At 42.7% G+C, this 26,639-nt stretch overlaps 1 protein-coding gene across 1 annotated transcript; it reads right to left on the bottom strand.

The window, feature by feature from the left end:
* Positions 1-4,969: 4,969 nt before the first annotated feature.
* On the bottom strand, positions 4,970-26,322 carry tmtops3a (teleost multiple tissue opsin 3a). The gene is made up of 4 exons (XM_071398569.1): positions 25,696-26,322; positions 23,318-23,646; positions 14,191-14,424; positions 4,970-6,301 (listed from the first exon to the last, which is right to left on the bottom strand). Exons 1-4 carry the CDS (start codon positions 26,072-26,074, stop codon positions 6,068-6,070), a joined length of 1,176 nt encoding a protein of 391 aa, XP_071254670.1. The 5' UTR covers positions 26,075-26,322; the 3' UTR covers positions 4,970-6,067.
* Positions 26,323-26,639: the final 317 nt, after the last annotated feature.

Below are 26,639 nucleotides of genomic sequence, written 5' to 3'. Positions count from 1 at the left end.
TGAAGACTTTAGGCGACCATCATGATTCCCAGTGGACAACATAACAAGATGAAACTTTACACCACTGAATCAGTTGATTGGATGCAATCCAAAATAATAGACAAAAGCAGTGTCTATGCGCATTTTAACTGTGTCATCAAATTGGTGTTAAGTGGAAATCAGCCCCTCTTTCAGGTGCTCCAAAACCCACACTGTTTGCCCTGGTTACAGAAAACGGTTTCATATTTGACACGTCAACGTACACTCATTTTATAGTCTACTTATTTGATGCATAGCTTTCTTTCTACCTACCTTAGCTCTATCTGTCCATGAGATTTCCACTGAGGTTGCAGAATTAGTCAGTATCAACCACACCAATGCTTGTGTGGCCAATGTTGGCACACCCCAAAAAAAGCTGGATGGTTGGTTTTCTTTAGAATGATGAATGTTGCTTTAAGAGCCACCCCCAGCCTCTCTTTTCACAGTTAAGTATTTATTTGGACCGTCGGACTAGCGAGAATGGAAAGACTGCTAGCTTGAAGACAACGTGTTAATATACATAGGGTTTTACGGGTGTCACTGAAAATGCAACAGTGGTCTGCATTCCCATGCAAGATTTCAAAGAGGGGCTGTGTGCACAAAGTCATCCCTTGTGGCCTGCCTTGAAACAGACCTCAAAGAGGTGACGACAACCTTTTAGATCCTGATGGCTTGATGGCCTGCAGTTGTTGTGAAGCTTTCTTTTTACATGACAGATGTTTGTTCTTCACCCATATGAATAAACATATTTAAATTATGCAAATACAAAGACACTTTCTTTCTCTCATATCTCTATTCGCACACACACACACACACACACACACACACACACTTGTGCACACACACACACCCTAACCTTAGAGACCCTAAACCTAACCCCTAACCCTAATTCTAACCCTAACCCCTGAACCGAAAATAAACGTTTTCCTTGTGCGGACAGGCAAAATGTATAGTCCTTGTTTTACTATTCTTGTGAGGACTTCTGGTCCCCACAAGGACGGTAAAACCAAAAACACAAACACAGACGCTCTCGCTCTCTCTCTATCTTCTTTCTTTATGAATCTTGTACTGTATGTCTATGCAGCACCTGTGTCATCATTGGCAGGATAAGCCAATTAGAGACTAATTGAATGAATCTACCTGTTAAAATGTATTTTTACACCAGCGCTTGGAATGAGCTTCTTTTTACATTTGCGCTAATTCAAACCTTAATTATGTCATTCAATTTGGGGAAAACATTTAGCTGCCTTTTGCTAAACATTTAGCAGCCATTTGTTTGGCCCAGCTGCAGTAGTTAAATCAGGAGAGAAAATGACTGTGCTTGTATTACAGGCACCTTAATGAGAGGTAGGCTACTTGAAACACACTCGAGTCTTCATTTCCTTCTCTAAAAGCCAATACAAGCAGGATGCTAACAGCTGGATCAGGATCTGACATCCTCCATAGAACCAAGGTTATAGAGAAATAATTTACATTTTCTACTTGGTTCTCCCAGAAATTGTACCCCTGGGTGCAAATGACACTTCTCTCCATCAGCGTGAGGGACAGGACTTCTGAAGTGCATCAGCAGGTATCATGACTCATACATCACATTTTTTAAATGTAACCTTTATTTAACTAGGCAAATCAGTTAAGAACAAATTCTTATTTACAATGACGGCCTACCGGGTTAACTGCCTTGTTCAGAGGCAGAACGACAGATTTTTACCTTGTCAGCTAGGGGATTCGATCCAGCAACCTTTCAGTTATTGGCCCAACACTCTAACCACTAGACTACCTGCCGCCCCAGGCTGGCATACATGACTATTTCTCTCTCACTCCCTTTCTCACTTACAGACACACGAGGTGCAAGCGTACATACACACACGTGCACACATGCACACTCCTACACACTCTTACAGGGTACAGAAATCACGATGTGGAACTTCGAGAAGGGGAAGACTATGGTCAAGTTGGGAGTTTCTCAGACAAGAATCTTTCCATTTACTAATTCTATTGAGTCAAGCAGTTTCCATAGAATGTCAACACATGTCATCTGCCGGCTCATTTGGAGTGTTAGTCTGCATCCTAAATGGCAACCTATTCCCTTTCATAGTGCACTCATGTTGACTAGTGCCTTTGTCAAAAGTAGAGCACTATGAAAAGAATAGGGTGTCATTTGAGAAGCAGACATAGAGGATGTCTTGGGTTGACATTCACTCTGCACTAGCAGTAACAGAGGACTTGAGACAAACTAGAAATAAACTCAACTTTTATTTTCATAATGCACATTGCTAAGCAGAGAAATGACACACAATTTGGAGTGTCCCATTACTGAATGCAGCATTGGCAACAGGTTTAAAACGGCTACAAAAAACACTGTCTTGGCGTCAGCTTGGTTATGTGAAAACTTGAATTAAAATAATATCTGAACACTGTCATGTACTTCAACAATACTGAGACTAATATTGAAGCATATTTACATGCAGACTGGCAAGCTGTCCTGCAATACACAACTGCCCAAGCAATACATTCTACAGTATAGGCATCCGACCGTAAGTTACTTCAGAAGGTAGTGCGTACGGTCCAGTACATCACTGGGGCCAAGCTTCCTGCCATCCAGGACCTATATACTAGGCGGTTTCAGATGGCCACCGGGACTATTTACATTGACCCCCCCCCCCCTGTTGTTTTTACACTGCTGCTACACGCTGTTTATTATCTATGCATAGTCACTTTACCCCTACCTACGTGTACAAATTACGTCAACTAACCTGTAACCCCACACATTGACTCGGTACCACCTTTATATAGCCTCATTATTGTTATTTTATTGTGTTACTTTTTATTACATTTTTTATTTTATTTAGTAAATATTTTCTTAACTTTATTTCTTGAACTGCATTGTTGTTAAGGGCTTGTAAGTAAGCATTTCACGGTATGGTCTACACCTGTTGTATTCGGCGAATGTAACAAATACATTTGGATTTGATTTGATTTTGAGAGTTATAATTTTTTTTTTTTAAACACTTAAATGTTATGTGGCTATCAGTAATATGACGTAGGGCTTCCCCTAGTGGTGTAAGTATTAATCTCTCTGGTGGCATGCCACTCTTAAGTGAGGGCCGCATTCTAACTTGAAATCCATGTGCTTACCTTAGGCTGGCATTAAAAGCAAAAGATGCGAGTCTGACATAAGGCTAGGTTGAGGATGAAGATACAAGGCTAGAGCTACATTTAAGGTTAAAGTTCAAGTTAGGTTGAAATTAAGGTAAGAGCTAGAGCTACAGTGGATGTAAGATTGGAAATGTTTGAATAGAAAAATCCTCACTACTGGCAAAGCCTCAAAGTTTAATTAACCCAGAGTGTCATGTAATTCCAACGGGATTCTGGGTAGAACAGTCCCAGTGGTGCCTTCAGTTCAAGTGAACATGAGCCTGTATACTGTACAGTATTCACACCCCTTGACTTTTTCCACATTTTGTTGTGTTAAAACGGATTTGTCATTTTTTGTCAACCACCTACACAAAATACTCTGTCAAAGTGAAAGAACACTTCAACATTTGAAAAAAAAAAGAACAAAAAAACACTATCTTGATTAGAGAAGTATTCAAACCCCTGAGTCAATACATGTTTGAATCACCTTTGGTAGCAATTACGGCTGTGAGCCTTTCTGGGTAATTCAAAGAGCTTTGCACACCTGGATTTTACAATATATGCACACTTTTTACAATTATTCAAGCTCTGTCATATCTGTTATTGATCATTGCTAGACAACCATTTTCAGGTCTTGCCATAGATCTTCAAGCAGATTTAAGTCAAAACTGTATCTCGGCCAATCAGGAACATTCACTGTCTTCTTGGTAACAACTCCAGTGTAGATTTGGCCTTGTGTTTTAGGTTACTGTCCTGCAGACTCATCTCTGCAGGACAATCTCCCAGTGTCTGGTGGAAAGCAGACTGAACCAGGTTTTCCTCTATGATATTGCCTGTGCTTAGCTTCATTCCGTTTATTTTTTATCCTGAAAAACTCCCCAGTCCTTAACAATTACAAGCATAACACAATGCAGCCACCACTATGCTTGAAAATATGGAGAGTGGTACTCAGTAATGTGTTATATTGGATTTGACCCAAACATAACACTTTGTGATCAGGACAAAAAGTGAATTGCTTTGCCACATTTTTGCAGTATTACTTTCATCCTGTTTGCAACAAGGCACTAATGTTTTGGAATATTTTTATTCTGTACAGGCTTCCTTCTTTTCATTCAGTCAATTAGGTTAGTATTGTGGTGTAACTACAATGTTTTGATCCAGCCTCAGTTTTCTCCTATCCCAGCCATTAAACTCTGTAAATGTTTTAAAGTCACCATTGGCCTCATGATGAAATCCCTGAGCGGTTTCCTTTCTCTCCAGCAACCAAGTTAGGAAGGACGCCTGTGTTTTTGTAGTCACTGGTTGTATTGATACACCATCCAAAGTGTCATTAATAACTTCACCATTCTCAAAGCGATATTCAATGTCTTCTTTTTTGTATTTTTACCAATCTACCAATATGTGCCCTTCTTTGCGAGGCATTGGAAAATGGGTCTTTGTGGTTGAATCTGTGATGTAAATTCACTGCTCGACTGTGGGACCTTACAATTATCTGTATGTGTGGGGTACAAATTGAACCTTTATTTAACTAGGCAAGCCAGTTAAGAACAAATTCTTACTTACAATGATGGCCTAACTGCCTTGTTCAGGGGCAGAGCGAAAGATTTTTACCTTGTAAGCTCGGGGATTCGATCCAGCAACCTTTCTACCTCAAAGATGAGGTAGTCATTCAAAAATCATGTTGAACACTTATTGCAGAGTGTATCCATGCAACTTATGTGACTTGTTAAGCACATTTTAGTCCTGAACATATTTAGTCTTGCCGTAACAAAGGGGTTGAATACTTGTTGACTCAAGACATTTCAGCATTTAATTTTTTTAATAATTTGTAAACATTTCGAAAAACATAATTCCACTTTTACATTATGGGGTATCGTGTGTAGATCAGTGACAAAAACTCTCAATTTAATCCATTTTAAATTCAGGCTGTAACACAACAACATGTGAATGAAGTCAAGAGGTGTGAATACTTTCTGAAGGTACTGTAGCTACATAACACCAGGCTCATCAATCTGACTGAATTAGAATATAGGTAAGACACTGCACTGGTGTTGAGATATCAAAAGAGAGGAGGAAACATCATGGCACTGACAGAACATTCAGGTAGCCTAAGGCGTCTAGCTGAACGAGTGTGCTCGTATTCTCCTTTAAAAGACCTTCGCTTGAAATAATTGAAAAAAGCGGCAATGGTATACGCTTCCTCAAAATAGTCTGAATTAATCTAAAATAACTCTGTCAAATTTTTATGTTTTTGCCGAGGAGATCTTAGTTGCGCAATTTTACATCTAACTAAGATGCTTGGTGCAGTATTTCTCAATGAAAACATCTGCATGAAAACGAGTCGTCTATCGTTGAATGACAGACTATTGAAGAATTCCTTCTGTTGACCAATCACCGACGATGGGGCGTAGACTTCGGCTCCGAACTTCGGCTTGCCTCTAGAAAGAAATGTGTGCTCAAACAGCCGAAAAAACTCAGTCCAAAACATCACAAAATGTCGTCATAATATATGTACAAACTCTTCCGAACTATTTCGCCTGGGTAGCATGTGGACGCCTTAAGAGATAATCTAAATGCTACAGGTCAGGGTGGGCTGAGTCTGACATTAAAGTGTTAATGTTGTTGGATTTTGCACAATGAGAACGGTAAAGGCAGGAGCTGGAGCTGGAGATTGAGGACCCAGTTGGTATACATCTTGTAGAATCCAAGGCAGAGTTTCCTAGATGGCTGGAGAACAACTGATGGGTCGCGACCAGTTCCTTTTGGTTAAGGGCTTAAGACTGGGTTGACTTTGCTCATCTAGTGGGTCACAAAGAAATTCAGAAGGTTCCACAGGAGAATGCAGGTGGCTATCTTTTCTCTGAGCCTCTCCCACCTCAAGAGTGTGGTTCCCCCAGCCCAGTAGAGGAGGTTCTCAGGGGGTGTAGTGGACCACCAGAGACATGGTGCGCCGTTCCCGCCGCAGGCCACACAGGGGGGCATTGCTGGGGCTCCTGTAGCTCTCGGTGTGTTTTTGGACCAGGGAGGGGCGTGAAAGCTGTTTCCCGGGGGTAGCGTTCTCCTCTCTGCTGCTCTGCTGGGTGTTAAAGCCGTACACAGACTGGGGCTCCCCTCTGCATCTCACAAAGGCCACGAAGCATCTGTAAAACTGACACACACACACACACGTCACTTTGAGTATCAATCTCACTCACACACACTGAGGCGATAGCATTTGACAAATCAACAGTTAGATGGCACCGACAGATATGGCAGCTCTGCTTCTAGCTCCTAAGCAACTGTGTTATTTCTTACATTATTATCCCAGAATTTTTTGGGGTGTTTTTACATACATCCGGAAATAACCTTTGGATATCAGAGCGGCAGTAACTCAGCATTACGACCAAGAATACGACTTTCCCGAATTGGATCCTTTTTTTGTACCCCCAGGGCAATTGAACTTATTCCAGAGGCTACTTCAAAACACCGCCAGCGGAGAAGAGGTATTCGGATTGGACTTCTAGTCAGACTCCGGAGGCGTGCACACCATCCACCTCTTCAGAGTATATTACTAATATTCAGTGTCTGAATAATAAAAGTAGACAAGCTCAGGGTGAGGATCTCCTTCCAGAGCGAGATCAGGGATTGTAACATACGCTGCTTCACAGAAACATGGCTCTCTCGGGATATACTGTCCCCGTCCATTCAGCCATCTGGGTTCTTAGTACATCGCGCAGAAAGGAATAAAAACAAAAACTCTCCCGGAAGAAGAAAGGCAGGGGTGTATGTTTCATGATTAACCCTCCCTTCTGCAAATCTGATCACGACTCCATTTTGCTCCTCCCTTCCTATAGGCAGAAACTCAAACTGGAAGTACCCATGCTAAGGTCTATCCAACGCTGGTTCGACCAATCGCAATCCATGCTTCAAGATTGTTTTGATCATACGGGCTGGGATATGTTCCGGGTAGACTGAGAATAACATTGACGAATACACAGATACGGTGACTGAGTTCATCAGGAAGTGCATAGGAGATGTTGTACCCACTGTGACTATTAAAACCTACCCAAACCAGAAACCGTGGATAGATGGCAGCATTCGCGCAAAACTGAAAGCGCGACCCACCGTATTTAACCATGGCAAGGTGACTGGGAATATGGCAGAATACAAACAGTGTAAGTATTCCCTCTAAGGCAATCAAACAGGCAAAACGTCAGTACAGAGACAGTGGAGTCGCAATTCAACGGCTCAGAAACGAGACGTATGTGGCATGGTCTACAGACAATCACGGACTACAAAGGGTACACCAGCCACGTTGCCGACACCGACGTCTTGCTTCCGGACAAGCTAAACACCTTCGCCCGCTTTGAGGATAACACAGTGCCACCGACGTGGCCCGCTCCCAAGGACTGTGGGTTCTCCTTCTCCGTGGCTCAAGTGAGTAAGACATTTAAGCGTGTTAACCTTCGGAAGGCTGCCGGCCCATACGGCATCCCTAGCCGCGTCCTCAGAGCATGAGCAGACCAGCTGGCTGGAGTGTTTACGGACATATTCAATCTCTCCCTATCCCAGTCTGCTGTCCCCACTTGCTTCAAGATGTCCACCATTGTTCCTGTACCCAAGAAAGCAAAGGTAACTGAACTAAATGACTATCGCCCCGAGGCACTCACTTCTGTCATCATGAAATGCTTTGAGAGGCTAGTTAAGGTTTATATCACCTCTAACTTACCTGACACCCTAGACCCACTTCAATTTGCTTATTGCCCAATAGATCCACAGACAATGCAATCGTCATTGCACTGCACACTGCCCTATCCCATCTGGACAATAGGACTACCTATGTAAGAATGCTGTTCATTGACTATAGCTCAGCATTCAAAACCATAGAGCCCTCCAAGTTCATCATTAAGCTCGGAGCCCTGGGTCTGAACCCCGCCCTGTGCAACTGGGTCCTGGACTTCCAGACGGGCCTCGCCCCTGGGTGGTGAAGGTAGGAAACAACACCTTCACTTTGCTGATCCTCGACACAGGGGCCCCATAAGGGTACGTGCTCAGCCCCCTCCTATACTCCCTGTTCTCCCATGACTGCGTGGCCAATCATCAAGTTTGCTGATGACAACATTAGTAGGCCTGATTATCAACAATGACGAGACAGCCTACAGGGAGGAGGTGAGGGCCCTGGGAGAGAGGTGCCAGGTAAATAATCTCTCACTCAACATCAACAAAACAAAGGAGCTGATCGTGGACTTCAGGGAAATAGCAGAGGGAGCACGCCCCTATCCACATAGACGGAACCACAGTGGAGAAGGTGGAAAGCTTCAAGTTCCTTGGCGTACGGATCACTGACCATCTGAAATGGTCCACTCACACAGACAGTGTGGTGAAGAAGGCGCAACAGCTTGGCCCCCAAAAACCCTCAAACTTTTACAGATGTACAATTGAGAGCATTCTGTCGGGCTGTATCACCGCCTGTTAGGGCAACTGCACCGCTCGCAACTGCAGGGTGGTGCAATCTGCCAAACGCATCCCCGGGGGCAAACTACCTGCCCTCCAAGACACCTACAGTACCCGATGTCACAGGAAGGCCAAAAATATCGTCAAGGACATCAACCACCCAAGCCATGGCCTGTTCACCCCGCTATCATCCAGAAGGTGAGGTCAGTACAGTTGCATCAAAGCTGGGACCGAGAGACTGAAAAACAGCTTCTATCTTAAGGTCATTAAATAGCTATCACTAGCCAGCTTCCACCCGGTTACGCAAACCTGCACCTTAGAGGCTGCTGCCCTATATACATAGACTTGGAATCCCTGGCCACTTTAAAAATGGAACACTAGTCACTAATAATGTTTAAATAATATTTACATACTGCTTTACTCATCTCATATGTATATATACTGTATTCTATTCTACTGTATTTTAGTCAATGCCACTCCAACATTGCTCAATCTAGTATTTATACATTTCTTAATTCCATTGTTTTACTTTTAGATGTGTGTATTGTTGTGAATTATTTTGAGATACTACTGCACTGTTAGATACTACTGCGCTGTTGGAGCTAGAAACACAAGCATTTCGCTACACCCGCAATAACAACTGCTAAATTGTCACGCCCTGGCCTTAGTATTCTTTGTTTTCTTTATGTTTTTTAGTTAGGTCAGGGTGTGACATGGGGAATGTATGTGTTTTTGTAGTGTCTAGTGTAGTTGCCTAGTTATGTCTATGGCTGCCTAGATTGGTTCTCAATTAGAGGCAGCTGTGGTTCATTGTCTCTGATTGAGAGCCATATTTAAGGCAGTCATAGGCATTGGGGTTTTGTGGGTAATTGTCTGTGTCTATGTTGCATGTTTGCACTTAGTCTTTGATAGCTTCTCGTCTGTTTGTTGTTTTGTTTCGTTGTCCTTCTTCTAATAAAGAGAAGATGTATTTTCCACACGCTGCGCCTTGGTCCTCTCTCTCTCCCATTGACGACCGTGACATAAATAGGTGTATTTGGCCAATAAAATTTGATTTGATCAAACTCATCCAAAGAAAGCTACCTGGTCTCAGAGCATTTCATATTATTCTGTACGTAAATCAGAGACACTCCATTTAGCATGATAGGTTTCATGTGTTCATTTGTGGATGTCCATCATCCATTTCGTATTATATGTTAAGAATTTGCTAAATGTGCAATATGTTACGAATTTGAAAAACATGACGAATTCCAATTTGTTGTGGATAACATTAGCTAGGTGGCTAATGTTAGCTAGACTAGGGGTTTGGGTTAGGAGTTAGGTAAAGGTTAGAGTTAGGGTTAGCTAACATGCTAAGTACTTGCAAAGGAGCTAAAACGTAGTAAGTAGTAAAAGTCGCTAATTAGCTAAAATGATCAAGTTTTCCATGATGAGATTCGAACAGTAACCTTCTGTCTTATGTCACCATACCAAACATAGCATCATACTAATTTGAGTGTTCCAGATTTACATGTTATGTCTAGTCTATGAGACCAGGCTGCATAAAGAGAGCACAGAGTGACCTAGTTTGCTAGTATGTGTTCTCTATTAAAATGTTCAAAATAAGTCTTTGTAGTAGTGGAGGCTGCTGAGGGGAGAACGGCTCATAATAATGCCTGGAACGGAGCAAATGGAATGGCATCGTATTTGATACCATTCCACTAACTCCGGTCCAACCACTATCACAAGTTCGTCCTCCCCAATTAAGGTGCCACCAAGGTCCTGTGGTGTGTTGATACTTGACACTTCTTCTTGGTTCAAGTGCCCCGAGAGAGGACAGACGGGATGTAAGGTAGCTGCCAAACTAAGTATGTCAGCCGGTCTGTTCTTACTGTAAGTGTCATAGGTAGTGTCTATGAGGCAGAGGGCGATGTGAGGTACAAAGTAATTACTGGGAGTCTGTGTCCTCACAATACTGTGTCCCCACAATGACAGGAGTTAGGGTGTCACTGTCAGTAGTCCTTGTGGGGATGTTAGCAGTGTCCCTCCATCCAGTCCCTCTCTGCTCCTCACTGACAGGTGGGCTGTCACAAGCACATGAACCCCCATTTATTAATTTTATCAACTGAGCTCTCATAACAAGAGACATGATTAGCCTGTCAAGCTAAAGTAATCATGTCCATGAATGTGAAATAGAGTATTTAGCAAAAACATAATGTCAACATGTTAGGACATACCTCAATGATATCCATAGTATGGACTCTGGAGGCTGTGTGTGATTTGTCTTTCTGGCCTCACGTGCCAGGTTTGAAAAAATAAAGGAGAGCCGCACACTCTAGGAGCTCAGAGGCAATAATTTAATAACCTAATTACCAACGTTGACAGACTAGTTTATATAGTGTCAAAGGACACACACAGGTGTCTGTAATCATGGCCAGGTGTGGCCTGATATCATTGGTTCCTTCTTAGATATAAAAATAACATACCAAAAACGTGAATGGATAGCATAAGATCATAGATACAATATGGCTACATAGGCCTACAAACATTTACAATAACAAAATCACAAGAATGGCTTCAGATCAAAGTCTACGATAAGACCGAAGGGAGCAAGGGTCTTTAAAATAAATATCCAGGCAGCCTCTCGTTTTAACAATAAATTGTCGAGGTCATCCCCTCTCCTAGGGAGGGTGACATGTTCGATGCCGATATAACATCCATTTAAGTGTCACAACTTCCACCGAAGGTGGTTCCTCTCCTTGTTCGGGCGGTGGTCAGCGTCGCCGGCCTACTAGCCATCCCTGATCCATTTTTCTTTTTTCCGTTTGTTTTGTCTTTGGTTCATTCACACCTGGTTTTCATAGGCTTTAATTTGTGTATGTATATTTACCCGTTTCCCCGTTTAGGTTTGTGCAGGATTATTTTCATGTTGCTCGTTGAAAGTTTCCTCAGTTTATTCTCGTGTGTTAAGTATAGTAAGGAGCGTTGTTTTTCTCCTTCCGTGAGTAACTGTGTGTTCTATTGTCTTTGGGCGTTTATGGACATTGTACCTGTACCGTTTTGGGACTTGCCTATTAAAACCGCTACATTGACATCTCTGCTTTCCTGCGCTTGACTCCTTAACTACCTTCAGTACGAGATCGCAACATTAAGGGAATACATTTGTTCCCCTAATAGTGATATTTCTACTGAACATGTAGGTTTCTCACCTGCACATACTCTGACTCCTTTTAGAAGTAAGCGTTATTTTGTACCGCCATCCAATCGCAATCACTCTATTGAGACGTATTGCAGACTCGTTGAAAAATGTTGTTCGTCTCCTTAAGAAAAAACAGGAGTACATATCTTTCCATAATTTAGCTAAGGATGAAAAACAAGCTTTGCTTGATTTACCATTCGACACGTCAGTCCTTACCCGCCCTGCTGATAAGGGTGGGTTGGTTGTACTCATGGATAGGACAGTTTATGTAAATGAGTGTCATAGACAACTGCTTGACAACACCTTTTACAACAAACTCAGAAGTGACCCCACTGCCCAATTTCAGAACAATATCTTTACTGTCCTACATGGGTATTTAAGTTCTGGTCAGATAACCAAAAAATAACACGACTTTTTGGCGATTCAACACCCTAAAATTGCTACTTTTTATACTTTGCCGAAAATACACAAGAATGTTACAAAACCTTCTGGGCGCCCTATTGTAGCGGCCATTGATGCAGTAACGGCCCCTCTATCGACTTTTGTTGACTTTTGTTCTAGACCACTCGCAGAACAGCTCCCCTCCTTTGTAAAGGACACCAGCAGTGTGTTCTCTATTACTGAATCTCTTGATCCTCTCCCTGATAATACTTTGTTAGTTACTTTTGATGTCGAGTCGTTATACACGAATATTCCACACGAGGGCGGTATTGCAGCTATGTTACATTTTCTTCTGCAACGTGACCCTAATGAACCATCTTCCAGTGCAGGCATTATAACATTGGCTGAAGTAGTACTCTCACACACAACTACTTCATGATTCTAAATGATTTCTTTATTCAGACGAAGGGTACTGCTATGGGATCCCCCATGGCTCCTAACTATGCTAATTTGTATGTGGGTTACATGGAGAAACAGTCCTTTTTCAATCCTCTCAACAAAAAAATCTTGCCTAACATCATTATTTGGAAACGGTATATTGATACAATTTTTGTTCTATGGAGGGGTGATGCTTTTCTTAACTCTTGTTCTGAGCATCTGAGGTTTACTATGCAATCTGACACACGTCAAATCAGTTTCCTTGATCTTCTGATCTTGTGTGAGGATAATGTTCTATACACTGATCTTTACAGGAAACCTACTCATCGTAACAGTTTGTAGAGGGCTGAAAGTTGTCACCCGCATCACTTGAAAAAATAGTTTGCCAATTCAGTTGAATCAAAAGACTTTGCAAAAAAACAAAATCAGATTTCGACAGAAATATGGCTGAGACGCAAAGAAAATGCAAGGTGAGGGGGTACAAAAATGGTCCGATTTAATATTGCTATTGAGAAAATTCAAAACAAAACAAACAAACAAACCTCTGATTTACCACCCCAGGATATCCCTGCACAACGTCTATTTGTGCCCCTACTGGGTGGAAACTACAAGTGTAATGGCTGTGCTACATGCAATGGCACTTAGAAATGTAGATCCTTCAAACACCCCCAAACAGGGAAACAGATCCCAATCAAAGGTGATATCACGTGCTCCACTAAGGCAGTTATTTATCTTATAACTTGTCCTTGTGGTAAAAACAGATCCCAATCAAAGGTGATATCACGTGCTCCACTAAGGCAGTTATTTATCTTATAACTTGTCCTTGTGGTAAAAATGATGTGGGTAAAACAAAGCGCAAATTAAAAGTAGGAATCTCAGAACATGATAGCACCATTAGGTACAAAAACTCGACTTACCCAGTTGCGGCCCACTTCTTGGAAGCAAACCACTCGATTCTGTCCCTACGTTATATCGGCATTGAACATGTCACCCTCCTTAGGAGAGAGGGTGACCTCGACAATTGTTAAACGAGAGGCTGCCTGGATCTTTAATTTAAAGACCCTTGCTCCCTCGGTCTTAACGTAGACTTTGATCTGAAGCCATTCTTGTGATTATTGTGATTTTGCTATTGTAAATGTTTGTAGGCCTATGTAGCCAAATTGTATCTATGATCGTATGCTATCCATTCATGTTTTTGGTATGTTATTTTTATATCTGACAATTAACCAATGATATCAGGCCACACCCGGCCATGATTACAGACACCTGTGTGTGTCCGTTGACAGTATATAAACTAGTCACCCCGCAGTGTTTGTCATTATACCCTGATGAAGACAGCCTGTCTGTCGAAACGTTGGTTATTAGGTTATTAAATTATTGCATCTGAGAGTGTGCGGCTCTCCTTTAATTTGTCAAGTGTTCTACTCCGCTAGCCAGCACCTCACCTAAATAGGTGTGCGTTTCTTTCGCCTCTATATTACTCACATGCCAGGCTGTCATAAGGCTGTCTAAGCTGCATATAAGTTTCCCCCCACCGATGTAAAGGCTACACGACAGGTGAACAACACCATTGTCCCTCTGGTCCGTCCTTTAGCGCCCCCTCTCACCTGGTTGTTGAACAGCACATAGATGACAGGGTTGATTACGGTGCTGCTCTTGGCCAGGACGGCGGGCACCACGCTGGCCACGGGGGTGACCAGGCCTGACCGGCCGAAGGTGGCCGCCAGGGCCATGACGCCGTAGGGCATCCAGCACAGCAGGTAGCAGGACACCATTGACAGCACCATGAGCAGGATGTGCTGCTCTCGCCTCTGGGCCAACTGCAGGTTGATTTTAGCCACCTGGGAACAGGAGGGGAGAAGAAAATTGTCTGGCAAAGCTTTGCGTTGATTATACTGTTGTATTCTTTTCGCTATTACCAATGTGTAGCACCCCACTCGTAATGCTGTAGTGCTGGTCATGTATGTTAAAGACAGTGGATTTTTATGTCATGTAAGACAGATCCAAATGATCAGCTGTGTAGCAGTCTATTTTTTACTTTATCTGAAAATAAGGTTTTTCTGTGTCATGTCTTTGTGTCAAAAGTAGCTCGGTTCTGGCATGAGAACCAACAGTATCTTTGCGTAAGCCAGAGAGGCGTGTTTTCCACCTCCCCAGAGTTGATTTCATGCTCCCTCAGGTGCGTCGTTCTGTAATGTCCACTCTGACGCCTGTCGCAGCACCCCGACCAATGAGCATGGCCGACTGTGGATATCAGCCAATCAGGAGGAATAACAGGATGTCAGCTCCTGTGTCTCTGTCAGCGCCACAAACCTTTTACATGCTCAACAGTGGAGGCTCCTCGGAGGAGGAAGGGGAGGACCATTGCCGTCAGTAAATTTTTTATTTTTTTATTTAAATAGTTTAAAAAAAACTATACTAAATATATTCACGTCACCAAATAATTTATTAAAACACACTGTGTTGCAATGAAGGTCTACAGTAGGGTTGACTATTTTACCAGTATTTTACAAGTGTTCCCTCCTAAGAATAAATCACTTTTCTCCCAGGTAACACAGTATTTTCCACGAAAACCGGAAGTGTCATTCAAAAGCATTATAAAGCATATAAATAGGCCTATGTCTGGATTTGATTAGAGCTTTGATCGAAAATTGACGCCTGATGCTACCTGAGCCTGATGAGTCATACATTAATGGGGCGGCAGGTAGCCTAGTTGTTAGAGGGTTGGGCCAGTATCCGAAAGGGGTAGGCTGTCATTGTAAATAAGAATTTGTTAACCTTTTCTCAATAGGGGGGCGCCATTTCGACTTTGTAAAAAAACGTTCCCAAATTAAACTGCCTCGTACTCAATTCTTGCTCGTACAATATGCATATTATTATTACTATTGGATAGAAAACACTCTCTAGTTTCTAAAACCGTTTGAATTATATCTGTGAGTAAAACATAACTCATTTTGCAGCAAACTTCCTGTCAGGAAGTGAGAAATCTGAAATCGGGCACTCTGTTCCAGGGTCAGTTTATTAATTTGCATGTAATCTATGGGTCGACATGCACTGCATACGCCTTCCCCTAGATGTCAGTAAGCAGTGAGAATTGGAATGGGGTGTCTAGGTAGATCTGAGGCCGTACAAAAGCTCATGGAACCGGGTGTGCAGTCTTTTCAACGTTCGTCATGACGCAAGACAGACCTCAGGATTGCATTCTGAAAAGCTCTCGTTATAGGCGTTAGATATATCCGGCTCTGATTTTATTCGATATAGGTGTTAAAAACATCATAATGTAGTTATTTTAAACCGAGTTATATCAGTTTATATCAGTATATTGCGATTTTCGGTATTTTATTTGTGCTGCGTTATGGTGAGTTGGACACGTCTTCGCCACATGGCTAATGTTTGCTGCTAATTCCAAAGTTGAAGACGACAATCTACAACCGAGCAACGATTATTCTGGAAAAAGGACAACTTGCACAAGATTCTGATGGAAGCTCTTCAAATAGTAAGAACTATTAATTGGTACTCATCATGAGTACCACGAAAACCGGAAGTGTCATTTAAAAGCATTATAAAGCATATAAATAGGCCTATGTCTGGATTTGATTAGAGCTTTGATCGAAAATTGACGCCTGATGCTACCTGAGCCTGATGAGTCATACATTAATGGGGCGGCAGGTAGCCTAGTTGTTAGAGGGTTGGGCCAGTATCCGAAAGGGGTAGGCTGTCATTGTAAATAAGAATTTGTTCTTAACTGACTTGCCTAGTTAAATAAATTAAATACCTTTAATGAGCCCAAAAACTCCCAAATGACTGTGCTGTTATCCAATACATATACAGTACCAGTCAAAAGTTTGGACACACATACTCATTCAAGGGTTTTTCTTTATTTGACTATTTTCTACATCAAAACTATGAAATAACACATATTGAATCATGTAGTAACCAACAAAAAAAAGTGTTAAATCAAAATATATTTTAGATTTTAGATTCTTCAAAGTAGCCACCCTTTGCCTTCATGACAGCTTTGCATACCCTTGGCATTCTCTCAACCAGCTTCACCTGGAATGCTTTTCCAACAATCTTGAAGGAGTTCCCATATGATGATCACTTGTTGGCTGCTTTTCCTTCACTCTGCGGTCCAACTCATCCCAAACCATCTCATTTGGGTTGAGGTCGGGTGATATTGGAAGCCAGGTCATCTGATGCAGCACCATCACTCTCCTTGGTCAAATAGCCCTTACACAGCCTGGAGGTGTGTTTTGGGTCATTGTCCTGTTGAAAACCAGATGATAGTCCCACTAAGCGCAAACCAGATCGGATGGCGTATCACTGCAGAATGCTGTGGTAGCCATGCTGGTTTTAAGGTGTGCCTTGAATTCTAAATAAATCACTGACAGTGTCACCAGAAAAGCACCCCCAAACCATCACACCTCCTCCATGCTTCACGGTGGGAACCACACACGCGGAGATCATCCGTTCACCTAGTCTGCGTCTCACAAAGACACGGCGGTTGGAATTTAAAAAATAAAATAAAATTTGAACTCATCAGACCAAAGGACAGGTTTCCACCGGTCTAGTGTCCATTGCTCGTGTTTCTTGGCCCAAGCAAGTCTCCTCTTCTTATTGCTGTCCTTTAGTATTTTTTTTGTTGCAGAAATTTGACCATGTATGCCTGATTCACTCATTCTCCTCTGAACAGTTGATGTTGAGATGTGTCTGTTAGTTGAACTCTGTGAACCATTTATTTTTGGCTGCAATTTCTGAGGTTGGTAACTCTGCAGCTGAGGTAACTCTGGGTCTTCCTTTCCTGTGGTGGTCCTCATGAGAGCCAGTTTCATCATAGCGCTTGATGGTTTTTGTGACTGCACTTGAAGAAACGTTCAAAGTTCTTGAAATTTTCCACATTGACTGACAGTCATGTCTTAAAGTAATGATGGACTGTCGTATCTCTTTGCTTATTTGAGCTGTTCTTGCCATAATATGGACTTGGTCTTTTACCAAATAGGGCTTCTTCTGTATACCCCCCCCCCCCTCCTACCTTGTCACAGCACAACTGATTGGCTCAAATGCATTAAGGAAAGAAATTCCACAAATTCACTTTTAACAAGGCACACCTGTTAATTGAAATGCATTCCAGGAGACAACCCCATGAAGCTGGTTGAGAGAATGCCAAGAGTGTGCAAAGCTGTCATCAAGGCGTGGCTACTTTGAAGAATCTCAAATATATAAAATAGATTTTGATTTGTTTAACACTTTTTTTGTTACTACATGATTCCGTATGTGTAATTTCATAGTTGACATCTTCACTATTATTCTACAATGTAGAAAATAGTAAAAATAAAGAACAACCCTTGAATAAGTCGGTGTGTCAACTTTTGACTGTGTCGTAACGTGAATGTCGTTAAATGTGAAGACTTTTATCAAATCAATTCTGTGTAATTATTACATAGTTATTGGTTACTAACACAATGCATTGATAAGTCCCTAGTGGGCTAAACCGGTATGATGGCTTGGTAGACAATGGAAAGGGGTGGGGATAGATAAAAAGCGGGAAAGACAAAATGGATTCACTACAAACAGTTGATAATTATATTAATTGAAATGCTAATCCTTTGCACATGAACAGCCGCTCATTCGAAAATAATTGCAATGTATATATTTACGCCCATATGTCGTTGTTGTCTTCTCTTTTGGAATCGTCATCTGCTGGAGAGTCAGTTCATCAGAAAGTCTCTGGTTAACTTCCCCAGATGTCACAATGTCTTTCGTAGTTGTCGCTTTCTCAGCGGCTCTGGATAGTTTCTGTTGTAATGGATACGTCAGGTGTACAGATGGTCGTTGCATAGAATAGATGTTTCCGCGGTTGTCGGTATTCTCGTACTAGACTTACATAATTTCCAGCTACAGACTAGTAATTCTACGTCTTGGATTTGCTCTTATTCTGTAGTGATCGATAGTCTCAGAGTTGAACTATTTCCATCCATGGGTGAATGGAATATGAATGACAGTCATCTAATATGCTGTAATAGAAATAAGAAAAGTAATCATCCTCCCTCATCTTAAAAGGCACCGACCACCACTGATGCTCAATTAGACACAGCCTTGTTGGCGGCCGAGTATGCCATAACCTCTGTTACATACGCAATGTTCTTAAACATGTCATAGGAATTCTACTGCTGCCAAGCCATCACAAAGGGTATTTCCGGTGTATTGCCTGGATTTCTCTATTCCAGACCCACAAAGGAAGCAGGCACTTCTATCTTGGAGGCTCAGGCTGTTCTTTTCAGGAAATGGATAAAAAAGGTACATTTGTGACACCTGGAGATTTGGCCATGCATTGGAGTAACACATTAGGATGCAGTCGAATCGATATTTATGCTGAGGCACAGTTATGGCATGATAAATCTCACAGTGATGTGAGACCATGGGAGAGGCTTTTACGACCAACAGTGTGCCTGGAATTAAGATGTGCAGTGAGGCCCAACCATAAAATCCCACCCTTGATACATACTGATTCTCTTCATATGAATATCATTTCTCTGTGTGATGTGTCACTGCATGGTGAATTGTAATTCACCTTTCAGATGACGGTACTGCTCCACAAGCTGGCGCTTGGTTTCTAAGAAAAGCCTGAGGGGGGACGGCTTCAGAAGGAAGGTGACTGGTGGATCAGCGAAGCGGGAATTCACAAGTAATCAGGCCTGCAGCGCTGGTCCCCTCAGCTGAACAGGGTTAAACAAACCCAGGGAAAATGAGCAACTTACATAACTGGATTGTCACCAATAGTAACGGGCCGATTCCACAGCCCAAAAATAGCTCCTAGATGATTCATTCATGGAGTAGCGCTGGCGGGTAGCATAAGGCGAGGGCACTCTGAGCAGGGCAGGCAGCCACAGCCACCAATTGGAATGCTTTAATTATAAATTGGTTGTGTGAGCCAGATGCCCAGGGTTTATAAAAGCCCCTCAAAGGCAAGGATGATTCACAAAAACCTGAGGGTTGAACACAACCATGTCCAGATTCCCCAGAGAGCCTGCTTCCAATACTCCCCAGAGAGCCTGCGTCCATTACTCCCCAGAGAGCCTGCCTCCATGACTCCCCAGAGAGCCTGCCTCCATGACTCCCCAGAGAGCCTGCCTCCATGACTCCCCAGAGAGCCTGCCTCCATGACTCCCCAGAGAGCCTGCCTCCATGACTCCCCAGAGAGCCTGCCTCCATGACTCCCCAGAGAGCCTGCCTCCATGACTCCCCAGAGAGCCTGCCTCCATGACTCCCCAGAGAGCCTGCCTCCATGACTCCCCAGAGAGCCTGCCTCCATGACTCCCCAGAGAGCCTGCCTCCATTACTTAAATAGCCATGAAAACACTGGGCTACATGTTAATTGGACACTGCCCATGAGCCAATGTCTAGCTGCTTCTCCTAATAGACATGAACTATTTTCTTCCATGCTACGTGTTACCATAGATCTTTATAGCATGGTCACAGCAGTGGTAAAAAATACATTGAGGAAATGATCTAGATTGTGTCTCCGTATGTGTTTTTGAAACATCTTGTTTGTACTGTGTAGTGCTATCTGGTTCTGGCCTCCAGTCATTAAATGAAGGAAATACTTCCGTATAAATGTAATAATATCTCCCAATCATCCAGCCAGACAGATATATACCCAGATGCCCTGTTTGTCAAAGGGATAATGGGTCCAGAAGCACAAAGGCTGAGTAGGGCCCATAATTGTGTATAGCGGTGAATCATGGTCTGGCTTGAACCATTATGCCGGCAGCCACAGAGCCTGCCGGCATAATGCCTGCAGACATTTTGATGTCTGTCAACATCAAAAACAAAGCTATTTTGGTATGCATTCTACAATTACCCATATGAACTACCAATATCATTGGTATAAAATGTTTTGCAGTTACCCAACAGTAGCTCGATGTGCTGTTGATGATTTTGACCAGGATACACTACATGACCTGCTTGTCGAACATATCAATCCAAAATCATGGCCATTAATATGGAGTTGGTCCACCATTTGCTACTATAACAGCCTCCACTCTTCTGGGAAGGCTTTCCAATAGATGTTGGAACATTGCTGCGAGGACTTGCTTCTATTCAGCCACAAGATCAATAGTAAGGTTGAGCAATGATGTTGGGCGATTAGGCCTGGCTCGCAGTCAGCATTCCAATTCATCCCAAGGATTTTCATTGGGGTTGAGGTCAGGGCTCTGTGCAGGCCAGTCAAGTTCTTCCACACAGATCTAGACAAACCATTAGTATGGACCTCGCTTTGTGCACGGGGGCAAACAGTTGCCACAAAGTTGGAAGCACAGAATCGTCTAGAATGTCATTGTATGCTGTAGCGTTAAGATTTCCCTTCATTGGCGCTAAGGGGCCTAGCCCAATCCATGAAAAATAGTCCAATGGCGGCAAGCTTTACACCACTCCAGCCAACGCTTGGCATTGCGCATGGTGATCATAGGCTTGTGTGCGGCTGCTCGGCCATGGAAACCCATGACGTTGCTTTCAAAGGCAGTTTGGAACTCGGTAGTGAGTGTTGCAACCGAGGACAATTTTTCCGCACCGCACGCTTCAGCACTCGGCGGCCCCGTTTTGTGAGCTTGTGTGTTCTACCACTTCGCGGCTGAGCCGTTGTTGCTCCTAGACGTTTCCACTTCACAATAACAGCACTTACAGTTGACCTGGGCAGCTCTAGCAGGGCAGAAATTTGACGAACTGACTTGTTGGAAAGGTAGCATCCTATGACGGTGCCACGTTGAAGGTCACTAAGCACTTCAGTAAAGCCATTCTATTGCCAATGTTAGTCTTTAGAAATTGCATGGCTCTCTGCTCAATTTTATACATCCGTCACCAACCGATGTGGTTGAAATAGCCAAATCCACTCATTTGAAGGGGTGTCCGCATACTTTTGTATATATAGTGTATATTTCAATGCAGACTCTCTCTGTCTCGGCATGTCAAAATCTTTCATGTCATGTAAAGCACAGATCTGACAGGTAGAGTTACTATGTAACCAGCTGCAGAGTACACACTTCATTAGCACCAGAGTGCACACTTCATCACGATCTCATGATCTTCATCACGAGTCTCAATAAGGCACCAGACACCATGTAGCCAACCACCAATGAGAGACCGCACCACTCTAGGGTTGGAGTCCATTTAGGAAGAAGAACAAGAGCATTTGAAATTCAGTTCATGAATGAATGGAAATGGGAACATTTTCAATTCATACAATTCAATTCACTTCCGGTATTGACTGCTTTCAAAAAGTACCTTCCCCCACCTGAGTCCCACTCACTAGAGGTCGACCGATTATGATTTTTCAAAGCCGATACCGATTATTGGAGGACCAAAAAAGCCGATACCGATTAATCGGCCAATTTTTATATATTTGTAATAATGACAATTACAGCAATACTGAATAAACACTTCTATTTTACTTAATATAATACATAAATAAAATCAATTTAGTCTCAAATAAATAATGAAACATGTTCAATTTCGTTTAAATAATGCAAAAACACAGTGTTGGAGAAGAAAGTAAAAGTGCAATATGTGTCATGTAAAAAAGCTAAAGTTTAAGTTCCTTGCTCAGAACATGAGAACAAATGAAATCTGGGGGTTCCTTTTAACATGAGTCTTCAATAGTCCCAGTTAATAAGTTTTAGGTTGTAGTTATTATAGGACTATTTCTCTCTATACCATTTGTATTTCATATACCTTTTGACTATTGAATGTTCTTATAGGCACTATAGTATTGCCAGCCTAATCTCTGGAGTTGAGATTCATAAAGTCATAAACAGCGCTGTTCTTCAAGCATTGCAAAGAGCTGCTGGCAAACGCAGGAAAGTGCTGTTTGAATGAATGCTTACGAGCCTGCTGCTGCCTACCACCGCTCAGTCAGACTGCTCTATCAAATTTCAAATCATAGACTTAATTATAATATAATAAACACACATAAATAAGAGCCTTAGGTCATTAATATGGTCAAATCTGGAAACTATAATTTCGAAAACAAAACGTTTATTCTTTCAGTGAAATATGGAACCGTTCCGTATTTTATCGAACGGGTGGCACCCCTAAGTCTAAATATTGATGTTACATTGCACAACCTTCAATGTTTTGTCATAATTATGTAAAAATCTGGCAAATTAATTACGATCTTTGTTAGGAAAAATGGTCTTCACACATTTCGCAACGAGCCAGGCGGCCCAAACGGCTGCATATACCCTAACTCTGCTTGCACTGAACGCAAGAGAAGTGACAATTTCCCTAGTTAATATTGCCTGCTAACATGAATTTCTTTTAACTAAATATGCAGGTTTAAAAAAATATACTTGTGTATTGATTTTAAGAAAGGCATTGATGTTTATGGTTAGGTACATTGGTGCAACGATTGTGCTTTTTTCGCGAATGCGCTTTTGTTAAATCATCACCCGTTTGGCGAAGTTGAAGTAGCCTGTGATTCGATGATAAATTAACAGACACCGGATCGATTATATGCAACGCAGGACAAGCTAGTTAAACTAGTAATATCATCAACCATGTGTAGTTAACTAGTGATTATGTTAAGATTGATTGTTTTTTATAAGATAAGTTTAATGCTACCTGCCACGCAGTCTCCTCGTGGATGTAATGTAATCGGCGTCCAAAAATGCAGATTACCGATTCTTATGAAAACTTGAAATCGGCCATGCCGATTTAAAACGGTCGACCTCTACCACTCACCCCCCTGATGGCAACCAGTATCCCGCCGTAGGAGTAGACCATGATCATGAGGGGCAGCAGCAGGCAGAAGATGAACAGGCAGACCACGTAGGAGACACTGGCCGGAGAGCGCTGGGTCCACTGGACAGAGCAGGAGGTCCCGGCCCCCTCCGGGCCGTAGCTGCTCCAGCCCATGAAGGGGGGCAGGGTCCATAGCAGGGAATAGAGCCAGGAGCCCCACACACACAGCCAGGCCTTTCTGAAGTCAGACACGTCAGCCTTGGTGGAGCGCTGCACCGTGGCGTAGCGCTCATAGGACAGAATGGACAGAGACACCAGGGACACGATCCCTAGGAGGGACAGAGAGACAGAGGGAGAGCGAGGAAAAGAGAGAGAGAGAGATGAGGGGGAGGTTATCAGGGTGTCATGGGGCGCCTGGTGTTGTTATAACAGATGCCAGTTATCACCGTTTTTTTCACCAGTTTGAGAATTCAGATGCTGAGGAGAATGGTAGAAGGTTAGATAACAATCATTAGCTCTGTTTTGCCCTATTTTGGTAACATTTAGCTAAATGTTAAAAGTAATATTTAGTAAACCCAAGAGAGAGCTGGCATGCCATGCCACACAGGACAGTAAGAAAATGTATGGTGCAGTATTATATTCCTACATGAAGTCAGACCACTGCAAGTTGGCTTTTAGTGCTGTTGTTTCCAAAGAGAACTGGGTGATTTAAGAGGCTTGTCTTTTATTATTTTCAGCCGAGGTTGAGGATAAGAACTTTTCATCAGATAAGCACTAAGTGGCGTGAGATAAAACATGAGGCACTTGAAGGACGTGCTATACAAATCTATACTGTGTGTGTGCACGTGCATGTTTGCCTGTCTTTCTGCCTGTCTGTAAGTGTGTGATTGGGACGTGTGTGTGTATGTGTGTGTTTGTCTATAGCTGAGGGAAAAATAGGTTCATGTCTTTATTATGCTAGTCTGTCTCAGAGTACTAGCCTGACATTCTAGGAAGTGTGACTTGTTATTGAATTGACAGTGTGTCCTCTCAGGAGGTGAGAACTTGCTAAAAGTTTTCGTCCTGTGCAACAACTGAAAGGCAATGAAAGAAAAAGTTTGCCCAACTTAATTTAGTCGACCTAAGTGCTCAGAGTACTTTGAGACTTTGTTAGTTGTGAATGGATGTCATCCTTAATTAGTGGTTGCTGGCTGTTATGAAGAATGACAGCATATAGAGCCTTCAGGAAGCAGACAGAGTAAAATATGGCATTGATTAGAGAAATTGTTCAGGGCCGGCGTGATGTGCCCACTCCTCCCCTCCAGGAGTGTTTACAGGTTTGGTTGAGCTTTCTGCGGAGTGGGGGTTTGATTGTGTGTGCGCTTATGTGGTTGTGAGTCATGCATGCGTGTGTGTCACTGCCCTCCTGTGTGGTTTCAAAGGGAAGGGGAACAGGGGAGTCCAGTCTGCCCTATCGCTCCCATCGGGATAATTACTGAGCTTTAAAGATATCCAACAGCCAAATGTCACAGCATTGGACCAATAAACTGCTTTGACAATGTATTTATTTGCCAAGCTCATTAAAAACGATAGCCATTTTTGTACACTTTAATCAGAAACATGAATGACGCCAACATTTTTTAATCGAACCTTTATTTAACATAATGAACTGCATTTGTCAAACACCCACAGATTATATTTCAATCAATTTTGGTTATCCAATTTTGGATCCAGAGACATGCAAGGAGAGATGACAGATGAGAAGTGTACATGTATAAGATCAGCTACAGTTTGTATGAGAGGCTGATCTAAAAGGGTGCTGTAGGCTATGTTCTACTCTGTGTTGAATGGGCGGTCTCATTATGGGGTTATACATTAGAATAGTCGACATGCTTTATATTTTCAAGGTCCTATGCAAAGTCCCTAAATTTACTATGTCAAGCTTCCCAGTCAAGTGCACATTGAAACTTATTCACACACAGAAACGAATCAATTTTGGCATAAAGGTTGAATGCAAATGTCTCTTGCTCTTGCTAAAGCTTTATGCAACCGTTTTTCATTAATGTTCCACTGTTTCCATATTCAAATGTAGGTTAATGAAAATGTTACAAGCACAGGGAGGAATAAAATACCATTCATTTATTAATTAGATTGGAGTTACTGTCATAAATTGATGATGAATTGTGCTCTGAGACTTTTCATAATGAGCCTGGAGGACTTATTTAAGAATTGATCGAGCAGTAATGATCTGATGGATTTGCATGCCCTTTTGCCAGTAAAGTTGCTTAGGCTAAGAAACTACTATATGCAAAATATTTGTTTTACTTGTCACATGGGGGTTAGCCTAAAGTGTAGGCTATATGGCTTTCGCTGCCTGTTGAAATATTTTAAAAACTCACCGAAAAGCGAATTGGCGAAGCCGTACCACTTGCAACCATGGTGTCCAATGAGCCATCTCCCCTGTAGACTTGCCGCAAAACTGAATGGAGTTCCACAAATACACACGAGGATATCGCTCACGCTGATGTTCAGAAGGATGAGGTTGATGGGCGTCCAAAGCGACCGAAACTTTGCGAAGATAAGCAGGACAAGAAGGTTGTTGAAGAATCCCAGGACCAAAATGAGCCCAAGGCATACTGCCACCACCGTGTGGCCTTGCCTGCTCAGGTCGAGGGGGTCCTGGGGAACCAAGGTGTCCCGAGCACTGACATTGGTGCTTAGGTTGGAAGCAGAGCTTTCGGTGCTGCTGAAATTCAGAGCTCGTATGTGGACAACCATCAGCACCCTCAGCGCACGCGGGGGTGACTTACAACACGAGGAGTGAACGCTCTCTCACTCATTCAAACTCGCAGAACACATGCTCACAACAGTCTCGGTGACAAAGAAAGACATACAGAACCCCCATTTATTCTATCACCTTACAACCCAGCTAGCACATAACGTTCTGACAACCATATTGGTATGAAACAGGCAGGGACCAGGTCTCGAACCCTCGACCTTCTAGCCCGAAGTCCAGCGCGCTATCGACTATGCCCCAAAAGCAGGCAGTCGATATCCTCCCTTATAAACACAGGGTCGTTACACTACTCCCTCCTTTCAAAGAGTGCGTCCTCGCGCTAGCTTGAGACTCATCGTCTGATTGGAACGCGCTCAACGGCCAATGTAATGAAACGGCAGGGAGCAGGCCTCGAACCCTCGACCTTCTAGCCCGAAAGTCAAGCGCGCTATCGACTGTGCCCCAAAAGCATGCTCAAGCGGTACAGTCGATAACCGCGCTTATAAACCCAGGGTCTTTACAAGATGTTTCTTAGAGTTTGGTGAGAGCGTGGTTGTCCTATGATTA

This window comes from Salvelinus alpinus, chromosome 4 (genome assembly GCF_045679555.1).
Source record: "Salvelinus alpinus chromosome 4, SLU_Salpinus.1, whole genome shotgun sequence".
NCBI lineage: Eukaryota > Metazoa > Chordata > Actinopteri > Salmoniformes > Salmonidae > Salvelinus > Salvelinus alpinus.
This window is presented reverse-complemented; position numbering and strand designations above follow the sequence as displayed.

Excerpts from the sequence above, each read along its gene's own strand:
- tmtops3a (XM_071398569.1), bottom strand. The coding sequence starts at position 26,074 with ATGGTTGTCCACATACGAGCTCTGAATTTCAGCAGCACCGAAAGCTCT. Across the intron at positions 23,647-25,695 it reads CTTCGCCAATTCGCTTTTCG|GGATCGTGTCCCTGGTGTCT; the intron begins GTGAGTTTTTAA and ends TGTCCCTCCTAG. Across the intron at positions 14,425-23,317 it reads TACTGGTTGCCATCAGGGGG|GTGGCTAAAATCAACCTGCA; the intron begins GTGAGTGGTAGA and ends TCCTGTTCCCAG.